This window comes from Grampus griseus, assembly GCF_964374135.1.
Source record: "Grampus griseus genome assembly, chromosome: 7".
In the NCBI taxonomy this organism is placed as follows: domain Eukaryota; kingdom Metazoa; phylum Chordata; class Mammalia; order Artiodactyla; family Delphinidae; genus Grampus; species Grampus griseus.
In genome coordinates, this window is record NC_139001.1 from 63,962,658 (window position 1) to 63,989,080 (window position 26,423).

Genomic DNA, 26,423 nt, shown 5'->3' on the forward strand with positions numbered 1-26,423 from the left:
TGATTCTGTTAAGAGCCTTGTTATCTTCTGGAAAAGAGGCCACATGGTGCCTTTCAAGGATGGACAAGCCAGGGTAAGTCAGTCTTTCTTTATCTTCCCACCTTGTGCACTAACAAAGGATGCTCACTGAGATGATCATTGTTCAGACAGGGCTGACTCTCTATAAAGAAAAATCTAGGCTCCATTTGAGTGGTGTCTATTTACTGACTTAAAGCTTAAGTTTTCCACTGTGGGTACCAGTGTTTATATGGAAGACTGTTACACCCACTACATCTTCATTAAACAAAATGGAGTCTCCTTTTAGTCTGAGTAGGTATAATGATCCTATGACCCACAAGAACACCATTGCCCTGAACTCATTCTCTCTCTCTCTTTTTTTTTAAATAGTTCTTACCTGTGTTAGAGACTGTTTTTGAAATGGCGACCAGCACACCCTATTTTGTCCAGCAAAGTTCTCTTTTTAGTTAATAATCCACTCCACAAGAGTTCAACTCTTCACGGATACAGAAGTTCAACGTTGAGCTTGTTTTGTTAAAAATTCTGATTTCATCCTTACAGTCCGAATTTCAATGTTGGAAATAGTCTTAAAAGGTGCTTTAAGACAATCATCTACCTCAGGGATAAATCACATCTTAGATATGAATGTATCTGAGGAGGTACAGGAAAAGTTTCCAGAATCCCTTGGGAATTTGTACTAGAATCTGATCATGTTCACTTAAAGATGTCATATTTCATGTACAGACCAGCTATTCCTATAATTTCAGTGTCTATCTTCCAGTTCTACCCTAAGACTTGGTGGGGGATAGTCAAATCAATTCTCTCTCTCTTTTTTTTTTTTTTTTTGCCGTACGCGGGCCTCTCACTGCTGTGGCCTCTCCCATTGCGGAGCACAGGCTCCGGATGCGCAGGCTCAGCGGCCATGGCTCACGGGTCCAGCTGCTCTGCGGCATGTGGGATCTTCCCGGACCGGGGCACGAACCCGCGTCCCCTGCATCGGCAGGCGGAGTCTCAACCACTGCGCCACCAGGGAAGCCCCAAATCAATTCTCTTTTAGAGTACTTATGTGAGGGTAGATCAGTACCTTCTGGCTCTTCTTTCCCCAGATTAAGACATGCCCTTTTCAATTTGGGGGGAAGAGTTTACACCACACACAGTTGTTCCATGCTGCCCAGAATTAGTTTTCAATGAGCAAATCAGGAAGTAGCTCTCTTTGGATAGTGTTTTTTTTCTGACTCATTGGCATTGAAACACTTTCAGGATCTTTCTGAATTTAGCTTAAGGAACTGAATTTCCTTGAGAACTTCACTGTATGATGTCCAAGAGTCACTGGTGCTTCTATTTTTGTTTTTGTTAAGTTAATTTCCTAGTCTGGGACTTTTGAGCTCATAACCTCTGCAAGGAGACACAGCCTCTGAGCCGCGGGCTAGGAGGAAGCTGTATTTCAAGGACAAGGAAGCCAGGGAGGGGAAGGGGGAACACGTTTATTTTCACTTTTCACAGACAACAGTGGGAATGAATCTAAACTCTGGCAGGAGACCATTAGGTGCCAAACTGCCACTGTCATTTGCATAATGTGTAATCTAAGGTGTTGATTCATCTCTGATAGACAGGCATGTTCAGAGAGGGGAGGTAAAATTACCCATCACCCCTCTGCCTGCCCTTTAGGAAACCAATCACATTCCTTCTCTCCATCAGTTCCACAGAGGCAGGGACCTTTCTGCTCCATTGAACTTGCTTCTTGTCTCTACTTAGCAAACTGACTGATGGTGCTAGCTCTTCCCCTGCCGCTGCTTCTGATGTGCGGCCCCATGCTGCTGAGGGCCGCTGCTCCCTCCACCCAAAGGAAAGGAACAGGAACCGTCATCAACGTAACTGGTTGTTCGGTGTGCATTTTTTTTTATAATACTGTATTCTGTAAAATTGCATCCCATCCTTAAATGGGACTTACCTTCTGAAAATTGTGGAGAAATGTACATGTTCAGAAAGTGCAGTCCTGTTAAAATTGAACCCTTTGATGTTAACAGAATTGCAGAGTAACTGATTTTAATAGGCTGCTTGTTGAAGGTGGGCATTTGGCATAGAATTTTGGTTTCAGAGACTGGATATATATATTTGCATGCTTGTACAGTGGCAAATGCCTTTGTTTTAACAAATGAGTCCTCTCATTTTAATAAAATTTCTTTCATTAAATATTTATCGAGACTTGTACTTTTAAATATACAGTGGTCAAAAGGGAGGCTTTCACAGCTTTGACTTTCACAACCTTGTCTTGTCTTATTTCCACTGTACAGGAATGATGTTGTTTATGATGGGGACCAAGGGTAGGATATTTCTACATCCCTTCCACCATGAACAACTTCTAAACATTTATACAAACATTTATTATGAACATTTTATAAACGTTTTTTCTAATTCTCAAACATTTAAGGGCATTTCCAATTCCTTTTGGTCGAATCATACAAAATTGCCACGTATGTAGCTTACGAAAGGTTGATCCTCAGCAGTTTCATATGGCCCAACCCAACAGCTGTTTAGGAGAGCCAGGATTCAAACTCAAGTCAGGAAGGATCTGAAGCTAGCCTTTCTTCCACCATGCCATGCTGCTGCTTTATTTATTTATATTCCAGGCTGTTTCAAGAATGTAGCCTAATACATACTCCATATAACATGTGGATGATAAATATTTGTTGATTGGCTTTTAAAAAGTGGATTTAGAGGAAGCACCAAAGGTCTATGTTTTGTAACCATTTAGCAAGTGTTAGGTCTCAGTTTTTAACCACCTTAACGCTGGGTGGTTATCATGGACTACTAGATACTATCTCAAGTCATTAATCCTCTACTCTCTCTATATGGTACAGTTTATCACTAGTGAGGGGCTCTTCATGGAGCGGGTGAAATCCTACATCTCTGATCTCTCTTCCTTTTGTGTTTTCTCCTGCCGGCAAGGCTTAGCAATTTCACAGGTTTTATGAAATGACTGAGAAAGTACTTAGATAAATCCACCTTCAAAATATCCCTCCTCCTTCTTTCTCACTCTATTAACATCTCCTTTCCACAGTTTCATTTCTTCCATCTCCAACACTTTCTCTTTTCTAGAGATAATACTCTAATCTTTCACCCACAGGTATTTAGCTCAAATCCTTATATTGACCATGTGAAGAACAGATCTGCACATCTTAGAAGAACGCAGGTGGCTGTCATAGTGAGTATGTCCAAAAGATGAGCAAATCAATGACTGCACAATTTATAGTGTAATTACATAGTAATTACTCAATTTGCTTGTGAACACTGAATCCTCTCCATGGGTTTTAAACAGATGTCATAGCAGATGACAGTACCTGTTTCAGGTACTGAAAGCAGAAACAGTACCTGTTGCAGGTACTGAAAGAAGAATTTCTATTAACTGAAGCAGTAGTTAGGCTTATTATCTTCAGGGGTGCTGAATTAAATTGGTAATAGAGGGCACTGTTAGGAAGTATGATTCAGACAGGAGAGGGAGAGAAGTTGTCAAACATGGGAAAGTTCCCATGAGTAAGTGTATCAAATATAGTATCAGCATTTCAAAGGATTGATGAATACTTGGCTTTGGGGTTATGTGACAGTTATCGATAGTAGTGACGGAATTTTGGAGAGAACTTCCCAGGGTATAAAATTATTTCTACCTATTTGATGATCACCAGAATCCAGGATGCAGGTACGAGTGTCCTGAGGCTCAGAGGTCACCCAGGTTCTTACAAGGGGTGTGTAACGGAGCCCAAACCAGAGCCCAGGCTACCTGATTTCCAAGCCACGTCTCTTACCATTGCACCACTGCTCCTTCAAGCGAACAGTTCAGTCAATAAATCAGTTGGACTGTGCATGTGTTTTTAACCAAACTGACTGATCTTTTGACTTGTGAGTTTAAAATCAAAGAGATTAAATCGATTGCTTGTGAAAATACAGATTAAGAAACACTTGTTTATTTTTACATCAAACTCCTGGTTTCAGTAGTATCTATTTTCAAACAGCTACAGTTTGAAATCAATTCTTTATACAACACAGGAGACTGCCAGACATGCACCACTCTTTTCTGCCAATTTTATGCACACACAGGAAAATCATCACTGGTAGCATCATCTTCAAATATGTAGAACAACGTACCCATATCGATATTGATGGTTTCAAATTATGGGCAAGTTTGAAATAAAAGGATGTACAAACTCCTTCATTGAATTTGTGGTAGCATTTTGCTGGTGGCTTGGAAAAACTCGCACACGTCCTTGATTTTCCTCCCTGACCAACGCTTTCCTGTTTTTGAAGCATGAATTGATCCCTATTCCATCTCATTCCAGCTTAATGTCTTTCCTCATCCAAATCTGGACAATGGAATGTTTGCCCAACAACCTGCCCACTGCTGACCCCTGCTCCCTGGTCTGTGAGAAAGGCCTGACCTTAGTGAGACTCGTAATTCAGGAGGCTGCTCAAGGAGGGAGGGCTCCAGAGAATTCACTGTTGCTGAGTCCTTGAAGGCATTTCCCTGGGGCATGACTTCCAGACACCGGTGGTGATTGGCGAGAGTGATAGGGTTGTCTGACAGTAGGGCTCCCACACAAATGTTAGCCCTGGGCTGGGAAAAGCTGCCTTTTCTCTTTCTGCACAGTTTCTCCTTCATGGAAGATCATCAGTGCTCTCTGGAGATTCCTTTCCCTTTTCCTCTCCTCCCCAAAGACTCTGGGGTGCTTGTAGCCCCTTCTCCTGCCTCCTCCATATTTTCACCTGAATGATGCCTGCCTCACCCCCACTGCGCTCTCTCCCTGCCCATCACCTCTCACCCCACTCTCCCCTCTCCTACTGGGGACTTATACCTCTCTTTGGAACACTTCCCCTCCTAGGGCTCCTCTTTCCAACATTTCCTGTCCTATCCTCCCACCTTCCTCCTGAAACCAAGCAGGACCCTGTGGGCCTCCCATTTCTTACTTGTAGGGAATAGACTCCAGCCTCCATGACCTTCCCTGAGTCCCGAAGGGTGGATTGGAACAGTTGCTAATGAGGGAAGGGAGGGGATGCAGAGACAAGGGAGGAGCAGTCAAGAAACAATAGTGCAGCCTTGGGGCAGGGTTCTGGTTCCTCCTCAAGGGATACACATAACAATACCTTTGAGCTCTTCACAGAACTAAAACCCCCAACAAATGGAAGATGTTAGCATTCTTCATTCCAGAGAAGATCACAGTTTGTTAACCTCGAGAAGCTCATCAGGAGACCACCTAAGGCCAGATTAAAGGAACCAGAGAAGCTGTTCAAGAGACCACCTGAGGCCAGATTACAGGAACCACAGAAACGCATCAGAAGACCACCTGAGGCCAGATGGAAGGAGTGCAGGCCCTGCACACACCCTGATCCTTATCGGCAACCCTGCCCTTGAATCATTGCTAGAAAGCTCCTCCTCAAATCCCCCAGGCTGGGACACACAGTTCTTCAGGGCACGAGCCCACTGTGTCCCCCTTTGCCTGGCAAAGCAATAAAGGTATTCTTCTCTATTGTACGTCACCGAAAACCCTGTCTCCGAGATTCAATTCAGCACCAGTGCACAGAGGCCAAGTTTTCAGCATCACTCCTACACGTCTGAGGACTGTTTTCCCAGACTCTCAACATGGCCCATTAACACGCCAAGGCCTGAGTCTCAGCTGAGAGCAGAGGTGGAGATGGGCCAGTGAAGAAGGAAACAAAGGGGGAGGAAAGGCACCCAATGAGACTTGCGGAGAGTGGGGAAAGGGGAGATCAGAGGCCCTGGGAGTCTGGAAATGAAACCAAGTGGGGACCTGGCTTTTCTCTCCTGCTCCAACTTTATATATAACACTTTCTACATATGTTATATTAGAAATATAATATTAATATAGTACAATATACATAGATTAATATATTAGAAATAGTGAATATAATATTAGAAATAATTTCTGCAACATCTCTGACTTTGTGAGTAAAACATAACAGACACTCGGTAAAGGATGGTTATTACCTTATTGCTTTTTAAGACCCAAAGTGACTCCAATAATTGAACTGGGTTCAAATCAGGGAGCAAAATCCAGTTTTGATAGAAGCAGCACTGTATTCTTGGTAAAAGGTTCTCTATGTTATAATACACAGATTGTGGCAGTCACTTGTGAGGGATGTCACAGGAAATTTATAATAATAGTCACCAAGTGCTGGAATTGGAGTCTGATGATTCTGGAGACAGGTGAGTGTAAATGTAAAGACTCGGATTTCAGCCCTAGTCATATATTAGCCTTGGAAACATTGTGGAAACTCCATCAGCCTCTGTTTTCTAATCTGCAAGGTGAAGATTCTATAGAACCAACTGTGCAGGGTTGTTCCTAACTCAAATAGGATCGTATATGCAAAGCTCAAGGCACAATGCTTAGCATGTAGTAAGCACGCAATAAAGGCTGTCCATAATTGGGGTTCAATTTATAAAATTAGAGCAGATTCAAGTTTATTCTCGTAAAGACACTGATTTTACTCACTTGCCTTTGGATTTACTTTCCCGCAAGACAAAGAAGGGGTGTGGTTTGGCTCTCCTGTTGGGGGTGCATGACCCATGAGAAATTCATCTCCTGTGTGGACTGTAACAGAAAAGATAGCAGGAACCACTATGGTAACTGTCACATCAACTATGTGACCACTGCCTTTCATATTTCTGGCCATTTCAAATGAAATAGACCATTTTTCTAAAGGGTGGTGTTCATTAATTTATAAGGCAGTTCATCATACACTGGACTTACTTCACTAGGGTCCAAGGGATATCCTGTGCTATTAGGAAGTTATGAGAAGCCATTTATGTGATCTCAGGTAGATTTTATTGGCGAAGGAGGATTTGTTGACCATTTCATATCATAGGGCATTTTACAAATCCTGGAACTACATGGTTTATGCTCATTTATCTGACCAACATCTATAGAGCACCCACTACTTTCTGGCTCTGGGCTGGGTGCCAGGGAACCAAAGGTGCATCGGACATGTCACAGGCTGTGAGTAAGTATGGGGCCCTGCACATAGCTGAATAAGTGTTGAGGTGACCAGGAAATCAGTCCTTCATCATAAATGCAGTAGAGAGCTAAGAGCAAAGCTACTCGAGGAGGGCAGGGGAGAGAGCAACCACTCTGGGCTGTGACACCTTTGCTTCCTGGAGATGCCTTTTCTGTGCTCAAGGATCCGTTTGTGCTGTCTCTCCAGGGCTAAGTGAAATCCACTGAGAATCCCTGCCACAGACAGGGCAACCCCGTGATATGGCCAGCCCTGACCCAACTTCTGCCCTTGGGGACTTCTCTTTCTTTTTAACCTAGGAATTGTATAATGTCCCACTTTCCATTCCAGTCTGCTCAGTGCCTGAGGCTCAGCTTGAGACGGACTTTGGTTACAGTGCATCCAAGGCCATAAACAAACACAGCATCAGAAAAGCCAACTCCTGGGCAGCAGCCCTGCAGTGAAGGGGAAGGGCCAGGTCTGTAGCCAGAGAGAGGGCAGGGTGAGCGCTATTTACAGAACATATGCCTGCCTCCCGGCTCCTCAGCCACCATCTGCGCGTGGCAGGCGTTGCTTGCTTCTTGTCGCGCACTCAGTCTCCCCTGGTGCCAGTCTAGGCCAATCCAGCCCCCTAGTCTGGGGGGACTGAGGGCACCTGTGGCCAGGAACACAGCGGCTGAGGAGCTCATCAGATTCCCAGCTGACCATGTGCTCAGCCTTTAGGAGCAGAAGCAGTACAGCCTGTTTTGTTCTCTGTGACTAAATGGACCATCTTGCATCCTGCTTCCTGAAAGCATCATCTGTGTCGTTTCGTGTACCTCACTCTCGGGAGCCTCATTTCCTCAGCTGTCCTCAATTGTCAGGTGAATGAGCAAACACCTACTTGCAGGGCTGTCTTGAGCAATAATTGAGATGACCTGTGAGGCACCGGGCACAGGAAAGAGGCACAAATTGTGTTGGTGTCCGAATCTTGACTTCTGTATATTTTGTCAGGTCAGTGTCCTCGGGGCCTGGGGTTGTGCCTCTGAATGTCTAGCATGGTCGTTTTGGTGTGGCGGACACTTGGTAGACGACAGTGTAAAACCATGTGCTTTACTGACCAATATTTCTGTGTGCTACCGGCATCCCTGACTCTCACCCCGTCCCTGAACTTCATCCCTTCTCTGAGCCTCACTTTGTAGCAGACCAGCACCTCCTTCCTTACCCTCACCTCATTCCTGACAGGGCATCTCCTAATCAGTTTCCTTGAGGTTCTTTGCGGGTTTGGGACTCAGAGACCTCCACAGGGGCAGAGAGAAGCAACAGGCCCCTGAGCTAGAATGTAGATACCCCGGTATCTCCTGGGTCTCCTCTTCCTCAGCTCTGGCTCAGCTGCCTGGGGAGCTGTTCTGGAAGAGAACCATCAATGACTGTAGGACACTGGCTCCTGCCCTTCCTGCCAGTTCCTTTTCCCAGGGCTCTGGGGGCCTAAGGGAAAACCTCACTGGTTTTCAGGCATGAGAGGAGCGTGTTGTGAGCCCTGGAGGGCAGACTGGTAGAGTGGGCAGAGCACAAGCCTGGGAGTCAAGGGACGACCCATTCCCAGCTGTGTGACTGAGGCCATGCCACTCAGGGAATGTGACTGAGAAATGTAGGAACCAAATGCAGGTGGGCCTGCAACTCTGCCCAGCTGAAGAACATTCAGAAAAGCCCATCTTGAGGGAAACTGCAGGGCCCCAACCTCTGTCTAAATAAAAAGAAGTGCCTAGGGGCTTGCTTCCCTGGTGGCGCAGTGGTTAAGAATCCGCCTGCCAATGCAGGGGACATGGGTTCGAGTCCTGGTCCGGAAGATCCCACGTGCCGCGGAACAACTAAGCCCGTGCGCCACAACTACTGAGCCTGCACCCTAGACCCCGTGAGCCACAACTACCGAAGCCCATGTGCCATAACTCCTGAAGCCCGCGTGCCTAGAGCCCGTGCTTCGCAGCAAGAGAAGCCACTGCAGTGAGTAGCCCCCACTCACCACAACTGGAGAAAGTCCGTGCCCAGCAACCAAGACCCAACACAGCCAAAAATAAATAAATAAATAAATAAATAAATAAATGGGGGAAAAAAAAAAGAGAGAGAGAAGTGCCTAAATTAAGCCTTAGCTTGCAGGACTGAAACAGAAGGAATCACAGGCAAAAGGTAGGAAATGAGCTCTGAATTAGTCACGGCACAAGATCTTTATCAGTATTTCATTTAGAAAGAAAAATAAAACAACGTGCTCCCTCACAGTGGATACTGAATTACAAGCAGGGTAATACATCGAACACCTCAGCACCGTCTAAAGAGATTAGAGAGTGGATCCAAGTGCTATTGCACAGACCCTCTGCCCAAGCCTGGGACTAAGACGGAGGGGCAAATGCACAGTCACCATTTCTCCAGTTGCTACAGGGGCTGGGGTCAAGGGGGCTCTGCTTCCTGAACAACCACCCTGGGTAGGGCAGAGAAAAGGGGTGATTGCCGTTCAGAAGTGGAAATGAAAAGCGTGTCCTAAGGGAACAAGTATTTACATTGTACTCTGAATATGATAATGTGGAATTAGCAACACGCTTGTCTTCTACTGGTAGCCTCTCTCTGGAAAACTACTTTGGTCCATAGTAGGGAAAAAATAAAACACAAACCTTAAAATTAATACTTATTTAAAGCAAGGAGGTAAAGGATTTGGGAAAATATTTCAAGGGTCCCCAGGCATGAACGGGCACAGGCCTGGAGGAGAGTGAACACCAGGGGAAATTCCAGGTGTGGGTAACAAGAAGGGTTCTGCCGTCCTCTGACTTTCTCTTAACACCCTCCTTGTTCCTTCCCTCCCCTTTCCTTCCCATCTGTCTTCTTCTGTCTCCCCAGCTACTTCCTAGCTTCCAAGAGCCTCCTCAGTCCTGCCTCAGTTGAACAAAGACAATGTTCCATTAGAACCTGAGTAGTTTATCCAAGAAGGAATCCACCTCAAGCTATTGAGGCTGATAATGACACAGCTTTAGGTAACATCTGTATTTTAACACGGAGTCGTTTAGGGCCTTATCAGGAAAGAGTGAAGGAGGGGCTTATTCCACAAGTTCACAAGCCATTCACGTGGCAGGTATCTTCACATGGAGAAAAAAGGATGGGCAAGTTCCAGAATTCTCTGAAGCACTGAAGTGGGACAGCCATCTCCTCCTTCTATAGATCAGGCCCTCATCTGAGATGAGGTCAGGGTTTCTGCTGCATTTGCCTTCCTTACACTGTTGTCTGCTTGTGATGCTTCCTGTCACTTCATGGGAAAAAGACCACGTCTGCCTTAAAAATAAGAGCAAATGCTTATTGAGCACTTACTATGTTCAGTCAGTTTTCTAAGCCCTTTATGTTTTTTAACTGATTCAGTTTTTACAACCATCAGAGGTGGGTAATTCTGTGCCCATTTTAAAGATAAGTCATGGAGTCCTTGAATAACTTGCCTAAGGCCATAGGGTAAGTAAAAAGCAAAGTTAGGATTTAAACCCAGCTGTCTGGCCCCTGGGCTCAGACTGTAAGCCATGATGTAGACTGTGCTCCTAGCAACTACTACAGAGCCTGAGAAACAATCACTATGTCTGCTTTTCTTGTATATCTCTGCGATGATTAATTTTATGGGTCAACGTGGCTGGACCATGGTGCCCAGATATTTGGTGAAACGTTATTCTGGATGTTCCTGTGAGGGTGTTTTGGATGTGACTTACATTTAAATCAGTGGACTTTGAGCAAAGCAGACTGTTGCCCATAGTGTGCACGTGTGTGTGTGTGTGTGTGTGTGTGTGTGTGTGTATGGAGGGGTGGGGCTCATTCAATTAGATGAAGTCCTGAATAGGACAAAAGGCTGATCTTCCTCGAGCCAGAGGGAATTCTCCAGCAGACTTGCTTTTGGACTTGATCTACAATGTTGACTGATCCTTGTTTTTCAGCAGACTGTCTTCAGACTCAAACTGCAAATCTTTCCTGAGTCTCCATCCTGCTGGCTTCCCCTATCAGATTTTGGACTTACAAAGCTTCCACAATCACTTAAGCCAATTCCTTATACCACTCTTCTAATACACACACATCCTATTGTTCTGTTTGTCTTGAGAACCCTGCTTAATATAGCCTCCTTTGCTAACAGGTTCCTCCAGCCTGGGTCCTAGGCCCTCTTTTCTTCTCAGTTTAAGTTTTGCCCATTTTCTAAGCAAATTTCTCCTGCTCTTGGCCTCAGTTGTTATCTATATGCCAATAATTCTTAAATTCACACTCTAGCTCAGACGTGTCTAAGGAGCTCCAGACCCATACATCCAACTGTGTACTTGGTGTGTATTCTTGGATATCTGAGGGGCACCTGAATGCAGCATGAACAAAGGTAAGTTCATGATCTTTCACCCCTGATCCTCTTTTAGGGTTCTCTATCTCTGTGAAATGTGCCCGTATCTATTTGAAAGACCAGGAGCCATTCTTAACAGTTCTCTCCCCCTCAGTTCTGTACTTAATCCATCATCATGTCCTGTCAATGTCGCTTCAGAAATTTTTCATACCTTATAACCTCTCTCCATCTCCACTGTCACTGCCATGTCCAACCTATGGGCATTCCTTATCTTGACTCCAATGGTAACTTATCAAGTGGTCTACCTCTGCATTCCAGCCACAATGATCTTTCTAAAAAATAAAGATGATCTTATCATTCTTGGCCACTACCCGTTTGAAACCATTCAATGACCTTCTCTTGTGCTAGGAAGAAGGCCAAGTTCTTAGCGTGGCTACATGGTGGTTCCCAAGGCTCTGCATGGTCTCATCCTGCAGCACTTTCCTCCTTGCTCTCCGTACTCCGTTACTCTTACTTTTTTCAGTTCCTCAAAAATGCTTCATCACCGGTCCTTTGCACATACTGTTTTTATTTTTTAAAATGTGGAACATTATTCCCAACCTCTCAACTCTCGTATCAGGAATCACTTCTAAAGGGAAATTGTATTCCACACACCCTCTCTGTCTGGTCAGAATTTTTGGTTACACAATCTTATAGTATTAATCTAAATTCATAGGAATAATAGCAGCTAGGATTTATTGAATGCTTATCAAGTTCAAGTGTGAAGCACAGTGCTAAAAATTTTACAGTCATTATATTTAAATAATTGTCTAATTAAAACTACAACACAATCTGAGAAGTAGATAATATTATTATTCTCTCTTATAGACGAGGAACCTGAAAACCTGGGTGGGAAGCTGAGTCCAACTTCAGTAGTGTGATGACTTGCTGGCTATGTGGACTGTGTATTTGGAGTGAGCTGGGGGCAAGCCTGTGATTGATCAGAACTGTTAGAGGACTGCCTGGCATATAGAATGTGTTGAATAACCTACTTGTTGATGGAAAGAATGATGAATGTTTGAATGAGTAATGAACTAGGACACATTTTAATATAGGAACTACCTGGGTATCCCTTTCATTCTCTACCCTAAATTGGTCACCTATGAGATTATTTTCAAAATTCTAGACAGCTTCTTGTAAATGAGAAAATGGCATTCCCGATACTAGAGATGTTTTAGAGACCCCTCCACTCTTCATTTTGATGACCATCTGCTCCATTTCCAAATAAGGCATCTATTTAGTTTAACTTTGCTCACAGCGAAGGGTGATTTTTTTCATTGTTGTTGTTCCAGTCCTTTTGAGGCTTCTGAAATAGAGGGAGTCACACACACACAGACACACGCTTACAAACATGCACACACGGTGGTAGGTATGTCCACACTAGCTGATGTAACAAATAAACCCTAAATTTCCAAGCTTAACATTATAGGTGGTTATTTCTTGTTCAGCCTAATGAGGCTGTTCCTGTTTGGTCAGAAAGCTTTCCACCTGGTGACCCAGGAGCCCCAGCTCCCTCCATCTCTGAGGGCATCAGTCTTCTCTCATGCAGATGTCAACAGGGGACAGCAAGCATGGAGCAACCTACCTCCTAAAAATCCTGGCCCCAAAAGGAAACATGTCACTTCCACTTGTATTCCATTACTAGAAATTCATCCTCTGATCACACCCAACTCATAAGGTAGGCAAGGACATGCTGTCTAGTTATATGCCCAGGAAGAAATCTGAGTAAGTCACCAGCCATGTCTGCCCTACTTCCCATCCCTATAATACAAAGCAGCTAGATGCTATAAGATTAGTGCCCTGTGGTATGGAAGATGGAGCTTAATTTTAATGGTGGACATCTGGAAAGGCCTGCAGAGGAGGGGATTTTGAGTAGATCTTGAAGGATAGTTAAGTTTTTAATAGAAAGAGATCCTAGGCATAACTAACACTGGTACCAAAAATGATGAGGTCTGAAGCCAGGAGGGAGTAAGGCTGTGAGAAAAAATCTGAGAGCCAAGTAGAAATTATTTCAATAATCTTTTTTTTCTTGGTTTTCCTGAACTCCTCCATAACTAATTAAATAACAAACAGAATTACCCCCTCCATCATGAGTATCTTAGTCCGTAATGTGAAGACATGAAATAATTAGAGGGTGTGCTGTGTAAGAATTTTAATGTCACAGAAAACGTCTATTTTTAAGACGGTGCTAATTATACAGGATGAGGCCGAACAAAGGGAAGATGTGCAATTAGTGGAGCACAGCTTATTACAACCAGCTCTGTTTAAAAGCTCTTCTGAACCTAGATATGTAATAAATGTAATAAATCAGGAGTCATCTAGTGTTTACCTTTTAGAGGACAACTCTGGAGATTACAGAAATGCAGGACATGGCCATTTTACATTTAATTATGGCGATGGTAAAGGTAGACTTTTATACTCTAGACTTTTTCCTCTCTAGCGGTTGAGAGGAAAGAGAAGGGTCTTGAGAGGGAGAAGACCTCTGTTCCTTCTTTGGTCTGCCAGTCATTGGCTGGGTGATCATAACCTTTCTGGGCTACTGCCTCCATGGTATGGGGGTAATAATACAAATGAAAGCACTTAGCACTGAGCCTGAACTACATTAAGGACCCTGTTTTTATTCTAGAGCCACTTCCCTTCCCTTCTTCAACTTTTTCTTAGGCAGGATTTCATTCACCTCAATAAAAATCCTTAAGACTTTAAACACTGTACAAGAATGACTGTAATATCAGATGGATGTACTTCCTCTAAGTCCACCAAACTTCAGTAAAGGCAGTTATAGATAGATATAGATAGATATATCTATCTATAGATACAGACAGATATAGATAGATATAGATAGATAGATAGATATATCTATCTGAGCAGTGTCAGGGATAAAGAAATACCTAAGTTGTCAAATCCCAGGAGGGTTGATTCAGCTCTTTTTTGCTTCCAAAGAAGATAAACTGCATCTCATGCAATTTGTTTTTCGCTAAGGGGTTCTCATTTTGGTTTCAAAAAAGATCTTCAGTGCAAAAGACAATCTCTCTTACATATACATTAAATGGGCTGTGACGAGTCCTGTGAAAATGTGGGTTTTTCCCTAGATTCTGTTGCTGGAATATTAGAAATTGATATGAAAAGCTGAGAGCTTAAAAATTGCACAATATTACATATTATTCAAATGCAAAATGCTGGGGGCTTCTCATCCCAAGTCTCAGCTCCGCTATGAATGGCCTATATAAACAAGTGCACCTCAGTGTTGACTGAAAGGATAGAGGCCCTCACCTTCTGAGACAGCATTAGGATTGCATTATCATATCAATAACCCACATGCCAAGTTCTTGATAAAAATGGTCATAATCCAGAGGCGAGAGATAAAACATGAGAGTTTGATTTGTGTAAACAAATCAAAGGCATTTAGAGTCAAGCTACTTAATCTATCTTAAAGCATTGCCAGGAATATAAATATGAGAATAGCCTCAGAGCCAGAACAGGCAAGAGTTGAGCGAGTAGAAGGAACTCTAAAGATTATTCACTACTTTTTCCTGATTTACTATAATCCAGCCATATTGTAGGTTGGTTGAAGGCACTCTGTTCTTGGAACTCACACAAGTTCCAGGTTAACGGAGCAACCACGTCTTGGACCACAACACTTGTCAGATTGCCACAAGGAAGAGCAACAACACTTAGATGCTCCAGTGTGGATGTGACACATATCATTTCTAGACACAACTGATGAGCCAGGTCAGATCCTATACCCCATGGAACCCCACGGAGACCAAGGCAATGCAATCCTATCACATACCAGGAAAGGGAAGGGAATGGAACCCTTGACACTCACACCTCCCATAATCACCCTTTAGGAAGCAAGTTCTAGCTCTCCACTGCCTTAGCATCCCTTTTGTTTTCCATAGTGCTTATCCCAATTCTTAATTATATTATTTACTTATTTTCTGTTTTGGTTTTAGTTGTTTTCCTCCATTGAACTATAAGATCTCTAAGAGGAAGGACCATGTCAGCAGGCTAATTCCATGAAACAGCTCTCAAAAATGGTTAATCAACCTAATATATTTAAATACTGAATCTCTTTGTCTTGAATTTGGAGAATCCTTATGGTGATAATGTCATGTCTCTGCCGAGGCCCTTTTTGGCTGGGTGCTGACGCTTCTCCCTCGCTCCTTATCAGGGGATCCTCTCTCCACACCATGTGGAGGGGGGGCAAGGCAAAGATGAACTGGGTATTCCTTCCAATGCTGTTAGCAATTGGGAAACTCTCAACTAAAGCCTCACAGGAATCTCCAAATGTGGCGAAAACCAACATAACCAATGCACAGTGCTGTAAACTTTGTAAATATTGAAAAGAAGAGAGGACTCTGGTGAATGGGCATTTTGTTGAATTTACTTTTGACAAATTACCTTGCAGGGAATTAGCTCAGAGCTACCTCCTTGCCCTCCACTCACAGTTGTGCTTTATTGTCAAACTGAACCTGGTATTTATTTATTTATTGAAAATGACTCTACTACCCAATGAACCTGGTATTTAGAAGGCACTTAACTGTCCACTTCATGGGCCAGGAAACTGTAGTTTAGAGGGATTAAGTTATTGGCCCAAATCACAGAGGTGATGGTGGGAAAGATAAAAGTATGGTTCAAGTTACCTCTTGTCAGTGTGGTGCTTCACTTCCCGAGCCACACTCCAGGAAGGCTGCGATCATTTTTATAAACTTAGTGTATCATTTAGAGCAAAAAGTTGGTGTATAGAGGAATATTCTGAGTGTTTGTCTTTGCCTTTTATCATTTTAAATAAAAACGTTTTAATGAGTGTTATTTTAGACACTTTTTATAACTATACCATCATTTCCTATATGACATACTACTATTTTCAAGCAAAATGAGAAATAATTGAAGTACAATTGCCTGTGGGACAAGGTTATTTCAGCAAAGAAAATTCAAGAATCCATTAGCTATGACCTTGGAGAAATGGGTTTTTAAATAGGCATTGTCTCAGGCCACCTAAGGCATACTTTAGTTCCTTACTATTTCATTTTAAAAGAGGCTATCATTAAAATCAGTCAAAGGTTTCATGGACACTTGTGAATATGAATTTTTTAAAAAAGACACCTCTTTTAGCTATCAGTTTTTTCCTCCTGTATCATTCAGGAACAATGCATTTATGGTAAGGTTATTTTATGAATCATAGTAGCTAAATATTAATAAAAGAAAAATAATTTTTTTTCTCTACTCATGAGTTCTTAGATGTTGATGTCTGATTTTACAGAATTGCTATTATTTTTCCACAGTGATGGTGTGGTGGCCTACCTAACTGAGCAGTGCGTCCTTCTCCCACCTGTTGGACCAACCTTGCTTGTTCTTCTTCTTACTCCAGGTGCAGGGCACAGAGCATAGTCTCAGCCTGTCTGGTGAGGAGATCTGCAGTGTCTCATGCCAGGAGAAGTTGCTGCTTAGCAAACTGCAGGCTCCTAGGTGGATAAGAAGAAGAAAGAACACTTTAGAAACAATGGAAATTAATCAGACTCTGAGAAATGTAGGCAGAAATGCTGTCATTTAGAAAGAAAACTTTGTATTTAGGCTATAAGCACAATATACAGAATGGCAAGTAAGTAAGCATTGAACAGACATTGATCAAATAAAAAAGTAATAAATGAATGAACAAATAAACATCAGAGCTGGTCCTAGGATTGCAAACCTATATTCCTACAAGACTAGGCAAGTAGGGTAAGAGAGGAAGCAGACTGGGTGTGAGACAGCAGGGAGTGGTAGAGCCATGCTCAACTGGTGAGCACATGTCCCATCTGAAGCGGGCAGCCACAGCTCACGTCTGCCCCACAGACGTGAGCTTCCAATGATGCCATAAGGAAAAACAGGCTCAAAAATGCCATGACTTCAGGTTCTCAAGGGAAGACAGAAACACAGATTTTTAGGTGAAACCTTTTGAATTTATATTATAGAATTCAATTAAAACAAAACTTTGTGCAGGTCAAACAGCTAAAGCCAAAGCCCACCTGAGGGTTAGGTTTAGCTCCTGAGTAGCCATGAGATCTAAGACGTAGGGTAACATCTTTAATTTCCAAGGATGAAGAAGGATCCAGAGGACTGAAGCCGTGGTGCAAAGACACTCAGCTAATTAGTGGCAGAGCTGGGCTTTCTAGACATGAGCCTCATCCCTTTCCTTTATGACTCGTGACCACTCTAAGACCGGCTGCATCTGATCAGACCTGTCTGCATAACAGACTAGAAGCCAATCAGAAGCTGTTTCCAGCTGATCTGACCCTTGGGTCCCAAGCTGTATTTATATAACCCTTCATAATGAGGGGTATAATTCTCTCTTCTCACTATTCATATTATGGAGGGATTTCTGGGTAAAGCCAAGTGACTAAAATATGGCCCTCAGCATGGCCAGATGTGAAAAGTGGGAGTGAGGGATATGGGCAGAGGCATGAGTGGGTCGCACTGGATCCACCTGCTGGTTCTAGCGTCTGCTAAAAGTCTGCTCTGTTTATATGACAGGTGGTATTGTGTGATGGTTAAGTGAATGGGATGGGTTTAAATACTGACTCAGCTGCTTGCTGTGACGTAAGCTAAGTTCCATGTGCAAAACGGTGACAACAACAGTACCTGAATCACAGAATTGCACTGAGGTTGAAATGAATCAGTGCATAGAAAGTGCTTAGAATGGTACTTAAAAGGTAGGCACTCAGTAAGTGTTCGCTACAATTTGTAACAAATGCCAACATTTATTGAATGCCTACTGTATGCTAATTTTCTTGCATTTATTATCTATAATCATAGTCAAAACCCACTTTGTTTTATGTTATTACCTTCATTTTAATAATAAGAAAACCATGACCTTGGGAGAGCCAGCTTCTTGTTTAATGTCACTCTGGTATGAGCGGAGCCAAGTGTTTGAACACAGGCCTAATTAGCTTAGCTATTTTCTTAACCCACTTCACTAGCACTTTCTCAGTGTTCCATTGAAGATACTATTCAGATCTTTAAAGGGAGAGATAATCAACTCTGCTCAAACACCAAATACTTATTAAGTCAAATACGAAAGCAAAGGAGCCTCAAAGCAAACAATCAAAACACTGCAATGCTAGGTATACTTCTGCCTTATGTAAAAATATATTGTTCTAGAATAGGAGGGTGCCGCATGACCATGAATAAGACAAGAGAGCACGTGGTCCATTTTTAGACTGCATCCACCCTCCTTCTTACCCTTTAAAATACTATGGCTCTTAACAGATTATTTGCTTAATGTTGATAAATCAATTTCCATGGAGGTAGCTTTTAGGAAACATGTATTGAATGTCAACACAGGGAAAATAAGACCTGGAAGGTTTCATTCTAGCATATATTTTTTTAAAGTCCTTGCTTTTATAGAATTGTCTATACAAAGAAAGAGTAGAATAAGACATAAACATTTATTAAAGTGTATGAAGCATTAATATGAAGCATCTTATATAAAATATTATTGAGTGAAGAAAAGGAAGGAAGCAAGAAATAGAGGAAATGAGCAGTTACGGGCTGCTAACGTGAGCCGGATCCTATACCAGGTACTGTTATTTACATATTAGTATTTACCGAATGAAAAATAATCAAAGTAGGGCCAAAATACAAATGGAAAATGTCTATACAGCTAACTCAGTTTTTCAGGGGCAGATATTTCAGTTTAAACCTTAAATCTTATTTAGGTATAACTCCTTACCTTTACCACTCATTCTGTTTAACTTTTTTAACACAAAATATTTTAAAAGTAATTTTAGCCAAACCAGGGCAGGGAAGGAAGGTGTCTTTTCAATCAAAATCAGTTCTGGGAAAATATAAACTAGGAAACATAGATGCAATTCTTCTCTGCTTTCAGATAAACTTAACATTATCCTAAGAGTTAATGATAGCTATTCTCAGCAATAATATAGAAAATAGGAACGTACTGTACCAGACCAGATGGAAAACATAAGCCACTTTCTTTAGTCTGATTTCTAAAGCACAGTTTCAGTATTTAAGCTAGAGTCATCACAGCTTTCCAGAATATAAAATGCATCCACATCCAAATGTTGGTTTTAGAATATGAAGCAATATTTCAAAGTCAAATAGAAATGAATTTGTTCATTATCTACTCTTTTGGGTAACTGCCATTATTGCTATTTCTCCTTGGGCAGATAACTGAAAATTGACTATATAAATTGTTGTGTTTTTCTGGGAAAAGAGCCTAGATTCAAAATTTGTCACCCACATTTTAATCTAAGTTATAATTTTACCAGGCCTAAAAATTATAGTGGCTCTAGTACATTTTCCTATTACACCTCATAAATATCTTTTCTTCTTTTTTGATTCATGTGGCAAAAAGAAATCTTGCTAGTGCCATTTATTCCGAGGAGTCCATTCATTTCGTTTTGCCTCCACACAAGAGTTAGCTATGAAGTACTTTAGTAACAGAATAGGACGAATAAGATAGTAAAATATTTGGACATGAGATGTAGTTTCTCCAGTTTTGCTACAGTCCTCTTAAGGGCAACAAAGGAATTTGCAGTGTGAATCTCTGTCAGCACCTGGCTACATTTGGTCCTGGTGTGTGTATGGTCTGTCTGCAGTCAAAGACTTGAATAAAGACCTACAGAGCAAAACAGAAAGCACCATTTATTAGCTTATCAATATAAGTTCTGTGATTCATTAGGAAGCCAGGTAGAGGTAATAGCTTTGTTGATGAATTTAGAAGGGAGAACAGAGGGTTTTCATTCTCTAAGTTTCAATGAAAATGAGCTTAATTTTCCATTTCTCTTGTCATAGGTGGAGTCCCTGGGAAACAGACTTTGAGACCCTGAGACACACAGGCAGAAAGCTGATCGGAGCATGTTCTCAGGAGCAACACCTGTTTTGGGATGAGAGGAGAAGAGGGAAGGGGAGGGAGAGATTGAACTGTGATGCAGTCACAGCAGAGGCCTGAGCCCAGCTCACAGGGGGCTCTGGAGTTGGGTGGGCCTGCATGGGGCCACTGTGTGCTGGAGCTGCCCTCCTGGGCTTGGGCAGAGCTGGCTTTGCACATCTCTTCCCAACTGCGTGGTCAGTGGCATTATGTTGATACTTTGAAATTGGAGGCATGTGTGTGATCTATTTACAACACAGTAACTGGCTAGCGCTAGAAATCAGAGCTTCTGTCACTACCCACTCCCAAGTCCTCAACCTCTGGACAGCTTGTTGGATAGCAAACCGCCACTTAAGAAAGACTGATTTGCACATCTCTGTGCCCAAATCCATGTGATAAGTTCTTAACTGCACACAGTGCTACTCAGAGGGAATGATATACTATACTCCTAGGTCTTGGATGGCTGTAACTTCTCAAGGCTAGGTTTCTTCTGTTTTACACAGAATATTATTCTAATCCTAGGATTTCTAGCCCTGCTGTGTTGTCAGTCATCTTTATTGTTGCCTTTTTGAAAGAGGCAACCAGCTCCCATGGAAACGGAACCATCCCCATGAGACAGAACGCAGTGATACAACTGCCAATGTCCAAATGACAAAGTTATCAAAGGAGTAAGCTCTGACAGTGATCAAAGAACATCCTGGGTATAATACTTAGAGTATTATAATCAACTGAAATGATTTTATTTAAAAGTACTGCCATTTTCTTTACTTGTAAATATGGTCTGTCCTAACAGTAGAGTGATAATCACTACAGCATGTCTTTGTTTAATGAAATCATAAAATATTTCTAGAGCCAATTTAGCATGTACACCATAAGGTGGGAGAAGATTTTAAAAACATTAACCAAGCCACACAAAGACTTTGGGTTAAAAAGCATTCCAGTTTTCTAAAAACTAAATTCCAAAGAAGATGAACTAAGCCAATTTCTGTTCGTAAATACCAATATTTTTCGGAAACTCAGAGAGTTAGTTAATGAGAGAATTCACCATTAGCTGGGGTGGCAGAAAAATTCAGAGGAAACATTCTGAACAAAGCTACACATCTATCAAAGTTATTTCTTCTGGGCTTCCCTGGTGGCGCAGTGGTTGAGAGTCCACCTGCCGAAGCAGGGGATGCGGGTTCGTGCCCCGGTCTGGGAAGATCCCACATGCCGCGGAGCGGCTGGGCCCGTGAGCCATGGCCGCTGAGCCTGCGCGTCCGGAGCCTGTGCTCCACAACGGGAGAGGCCACAACAGTGAGATGCCCCCGTACCACAATAAAAAAAATAAAAAAAAAAAGTTATTTCTTCTTTTGAGTCCTTTACTCCACAGAAAAAGACCATAAGGGGAGATTCAAAATTTGACAGAGACAGATTATACAGAAACTTTTCTCAGCTTTGCCCCTTACATCCTACATCCACGTTAACTTTTGGCAATCTAGCAACTGCAAAAACACCACTTAGGCATCCAATTCTGGAAAAAAAACCAGCAGCCATCAAAAGGAGTGGAACTTGTCATGATTTTAGCATATGAGGCTAGAATTAGGAAACTCAGTAAGAAAAGTGTGGATGATTCTGCAATTCAATGATTAAAAAGTAATTCAGTATTGACTATCTCTATTCTATCATCTACCGCATTTCTGTAACAGGCGTCAAAGTAGATGGGAAGTGAGGTTTCCAACAAATGGCCTTTCATGGCCTAAAATCATTGGGCGCAAACTCTGTCTTACATATCACAACATAGCACAGGGCGTGGCACAAGGTAGGAGCCTAGTCTCTCTCAAACCTCACTCTTAGGTGAACTGATGAAAGATAGCTTGGGCCACATTTTGATTCTCTAATCAGCTACTTAATTCCTCTCCTATAATATCTATTATTTCACCCAACAAAACTATGTTGAATGTCTTCTATATTGTAGTATTCTAGGAGAAGCTGAAAATATAAAGGAACTCATATAATTCTTGAGACAGACAAAATTCAGCCAATATAGTAATGTAGATATATATTTTTAACATCTTTATTGGAGTATAATTGTTTTACAATGGTGTGTTAGTTTCTGCTGTATAACAGAGTGAATCAGCTATACATATACATACATCCCGATATCTCCTCCCTCTTGCGTCTCCCTCCCACCCTCCCTATCCCACCCCTCTAGGTGGACACAAAGGACCGAGCTGATCTCCCCGTGCTATGGGGCGGCTTCCCACTAGCTATCTATTTTACATTTGGTAGTGTATATATGTCCATGCCACTCTCTCACTTCATCCCAGCTTACCCTTCCCCCTCCCCGTGTCCTCAAGTCCATACGTCTGTGTCTTTTTTCCTGTCTTGCCACGAGGTTCTTCAGACCATTTTTTTTCTTTAGATTCCATATATATGTGTTAGCATACGGTATTTGATTTCCTCTTTCTGACTTACTTCACTCTGTATGACAGTCTCTAGCTCCATCCACCTCGCTACAAATAAGTCAATTTTGTTTCTTTTTAGGGCTGAGTAATATTCCATTCTATATATGTGCCACATCTTCTTTATCCATTCATCTGTCAATGGACACTTGGGTTGCTTCCATGTCCTGGCTATTGTAAATAGAGCTGCAATGAGCATTGTGGTACCTGTCTCTTTCTGAATTATGGTTTTCTCAGGGTATACGCCCAGTAGTGGGATTGCTGGGTTGTATGGTAATTCTATTTTTAGTTTTTTGGGGAACCTCCATACTCTTCTCCATAGTGGCTGTATCAATTTACATTCCCACCAACAGTGCAAGAGGGTTCCCTTTTCTCCACACCCTCTCCAGCAAGTAATGGAGATATTGAAGCACAGAGGAGAGACCCTGAACTGGAACTGTGTGTGTGTGTCTGTGTCTTGTGTGTGACCAAATGCATTTTTCTCTTAAATGAGGTGTTCAGGGTATTAAAAATTAAGAGCAACAGCTTCACTTGTTCTGACTAAAATATATGAATGCAGCTAATGTTTCCGTAAACAAACAGGTGATATTGTGAGGCTAAAGGGATGTAGTATGGAGCCTTAAAAATAATCTGGCCTAGTTTTCCTGGTTTTAAGCTAGAATACATCTGAGCTAGTCTTTCAACAGTTCAACAATATTTTCATTTTCCTCTTATGTACAATTCACATACTAGGTCCTGGGGATTGAAAGAACAATGAAGAAAATTCAAGTGGCTTTTCAAATATCTGATATGTTATGACCCTTTTAAAAGTTTGGTATAATTTCATGACACTTTTCAAGAATACAAATGTTCTAATTTATGTCTATTTATGAAATTTTAGCCTGTGTAAGTGAGTTGTTTTGCTAATGAGTTTGGTAGAAAATGAATTTATCTTTACAACAAGCAAAAACAGAACAATGGAATAGATCCTTGTTTGTGTTTGGCTGTCAAACATTTTAGCTACAGCTAAATGGACGTTTGGATGGCAGAAGCTGATTCTGAAAATTAAGACCATTCCAGGGCATATGTGCAAAGGAATTCTGCGAAGTTTGCATATTGACTGAGTCAACTGTTGCCTTAGCTGGACATTTCAGGTCATGCACAGCATATCTTGCAAACACTGTTATGGTAAATCATTCCACATAAGCTCGTGGAATTTGAACATGTCTTCTGATTTTGACATAGATTGTCTATAGCCAGTAAGCAACAATGAGACTTGAATGTGACCCATGTGTGGGCAATTGCTTTGATTTTTTTTTTCTTTTCTTTTTCTACAGGCATTTTATTCTAGATCAGTACTTTTAGAAACGGGTATGGCATCTGCCACTAGAGACAATGGGTGAGAGAACAGGCCAGCATCTGCACAAATATATCACCACCGTTAAAAAACAGCAAAACAAAACCAACAGCTTAAAATGTATGCCCTATAGATGGCTGAAGGAGCAACAGCATCCCTTAATTCAAAGGGAAGCATCTTGACCTGACATGTACCTGGAGAATGATTCTCCTCCTCACTTAAGTGGTTCTCCTTCATACCCAGGCACATTTGGTGCAGATGCTCACAGCCATATGGACCAGAGAGAGGCATGACAGAGATGCTGCTGCAGCGTCTGTAGAGGGTGGGAGGTTGTGAGGTGGGCACTCACAGAGAAGCCCCCTTTGCCCTAAATGGATCATGCTGAATGGGGATTTCTATATTCCAAGATCAATACGACTTGTTGAAGTGGCCTGGCCAGCAACAGGCCCAGTAGGGGAACAGTGCATCTTTTCCTCTGAAGTACAAAGCTTCACCCTAGGTTTTCACACTAGGTTTTAACTGATGGATACTTAGATGTGAAAAGAAAACGCACATCTGTTACTTCCAAATTGGGCACATTTTCCTCAACAGACCTTCCAAAAGAATGGGGAGTTAAACCTGACACTGTGAAAGTGTTTTCCACATCTTGGCTAAGTTGTGAAAGAAATCAGTTTAGAAATGTCTTGAGTAAACAGGGAATCAGTTAGTACTCATGTTAAAAAAAAAAACCCACAAGGGGCTTCCCCGGTGGTGCAGTGGTTGAGAGTCTGCCTGCCGATGCAGGGGACATGGGTTCGTGCCCTAGTCTGGGAAGATCCCACATGCCGTGGAGCAGCTGGGCCCATGAGCCATGGCCGCTGAGCCTGCGCGTCCGGACCCTGTGCTCCGCAAAGGGAGAGGCCACAACAGTGAGAGGCCTGTGTACCGCAAAAAAAACCCAAAACCAAAAACAAAACAAAAAAACACCCCGCAAGTCCTTTCATTTAGAAAACAAAGATAGGGGAAGCCTGTAGACCAATGATCTCATAGAATGACTGAATCTGAACATCAGACACTCGAGAAATAATTTTTTTTTGTAATTTTTAAAAAATTAAAAAAAATTTTTTTTGGCCACACTATGCAGCATGTGAGATCTTAGTTCCCCGACTGGGGATCAAATCCATGCCCCCTGCACTGGGAGTGTGGAGTCTTAACCACTGGACTGCCAGGGAAGTCCCATGGCTTTTTAATTGAGCAGGACTCTATGGGGCCTTCCTGGGAAAGACTCCTCCTGCATACCCTCTGCTTTAGCTCCTCTCTCAAGTCCCTGGATAATAGTATCTGGTGCACATTTCCTGAATTGTTTACAGATGCTAAAACTCCCACCAAGTGGAAGAAATTACTTGATGACTATGACCTGGTGGCTACTGGTGCCTTGATAGTGTTAACCCCTGTGACACTGTCCTGTTACCTCACCATCAACCAATTAGAATTGTGCATGAGCTAATCACATACCCTGGGACACCTCTCCCTCACCTGGCCTTTATAACACTTTGCCTTTTGTTTTTTTAGATTCCACATATAAGCGATACCGTATGATATTTGTCTTCCTCTGTCTGGCTTACTTCACTCAGTATGATAATCTCTAGGTCCATCCATACTGCTGCAAATGGCATTATTGCATTTTTTATGGCTGAGTAATATTCCATACATACCACATCTTCTTTATCCATTCATCTGTCGATGGACATTTAGGTTGGTTCCATGTCTTGGCTACTGTAAGTAGTGCTGCTATGAACATAGAGGTGTATGTATCTATTTGAATTATGGTTTTCTCCAGATATATGCCCAGGATTGGGTTTGCAGGATCATACGGTAGCTCTATTTTTAGTTTTTTAATGAACCTCCATACTGTTCTCCATAGTAGCTGTGCCAATTTACATTCCTACAAACAGTGTAGGAGGGTTCCTTTTTCTCCACACCCTCTCCAGCATTTATTATTTGTAGACTTTTTGATGATGGCCATTCTGACCAGTGTGAGGTGATACCTCATTGTAGTTTTGACTAAGTGAAGTAAGCCAGACAGAGAGAGACAAACATCATATGATATTGCTTATATGTGGAATCTAAAAAAATGATACAAATGAACTTATATATGAAACAGAAATAGACCCACAGACATAGAAAACAAATCTATGGCTACCAAAGGGGAAAAGCGGGGGAGGGATAAATTAGGAGTTTTGAATTAACATATATACACTACTACACATAAAACAGGTAACCAACAAGGACCTACTGTATAGCCCAGGGAACTATACTCAGTATTTTGTAATAACCTATAAGGGAAAAGAATCTGAAAAAGAATATATATGCATATACGTAACTGAATCATTTTGCTGTACACCTGAAACTAACACAACCTTGTAAATCAACTAT

The 26,423-nt window shown here is 42.1% G+C and overlaps 1 protein-coding gene across 9 annotated transcripts in view; it reads right to left on the bottom strand.

Moving 5' to 3' along the window:
• B3GALT1 (beta-1,3-galactosyltransferase 1) overlaps window positions 1-26,423 on the bottom strand; it is a 107,435-nt gene that overhangs the window by 24,985 nt on the left and 56,027 nt on the right. For 5 of the 9 annotated variants that reach the window (XM_082657822.1, XM_082657816.1, XM_082657819.1 and 2 more), the window contains one exon: window positions 16,667-16,827. Coding sequence is in view for 2 of the 9 variants with exons in the window: in XM_082657824.1 (XP_082513950.1) it covers window positions 16,708-16,827 (120 nt within the window). In the remaining 7 variants the exon portion in view is untranslated. The remainder of the gene's footprint in view (window positions 1-16,666; window positions 16,828-26,423) is intronic. The other 4 variants (XM_082657820.1, XM_082657824.1, XM_082657823.1 and 1 more) reach the window with 2 other exon arrangements.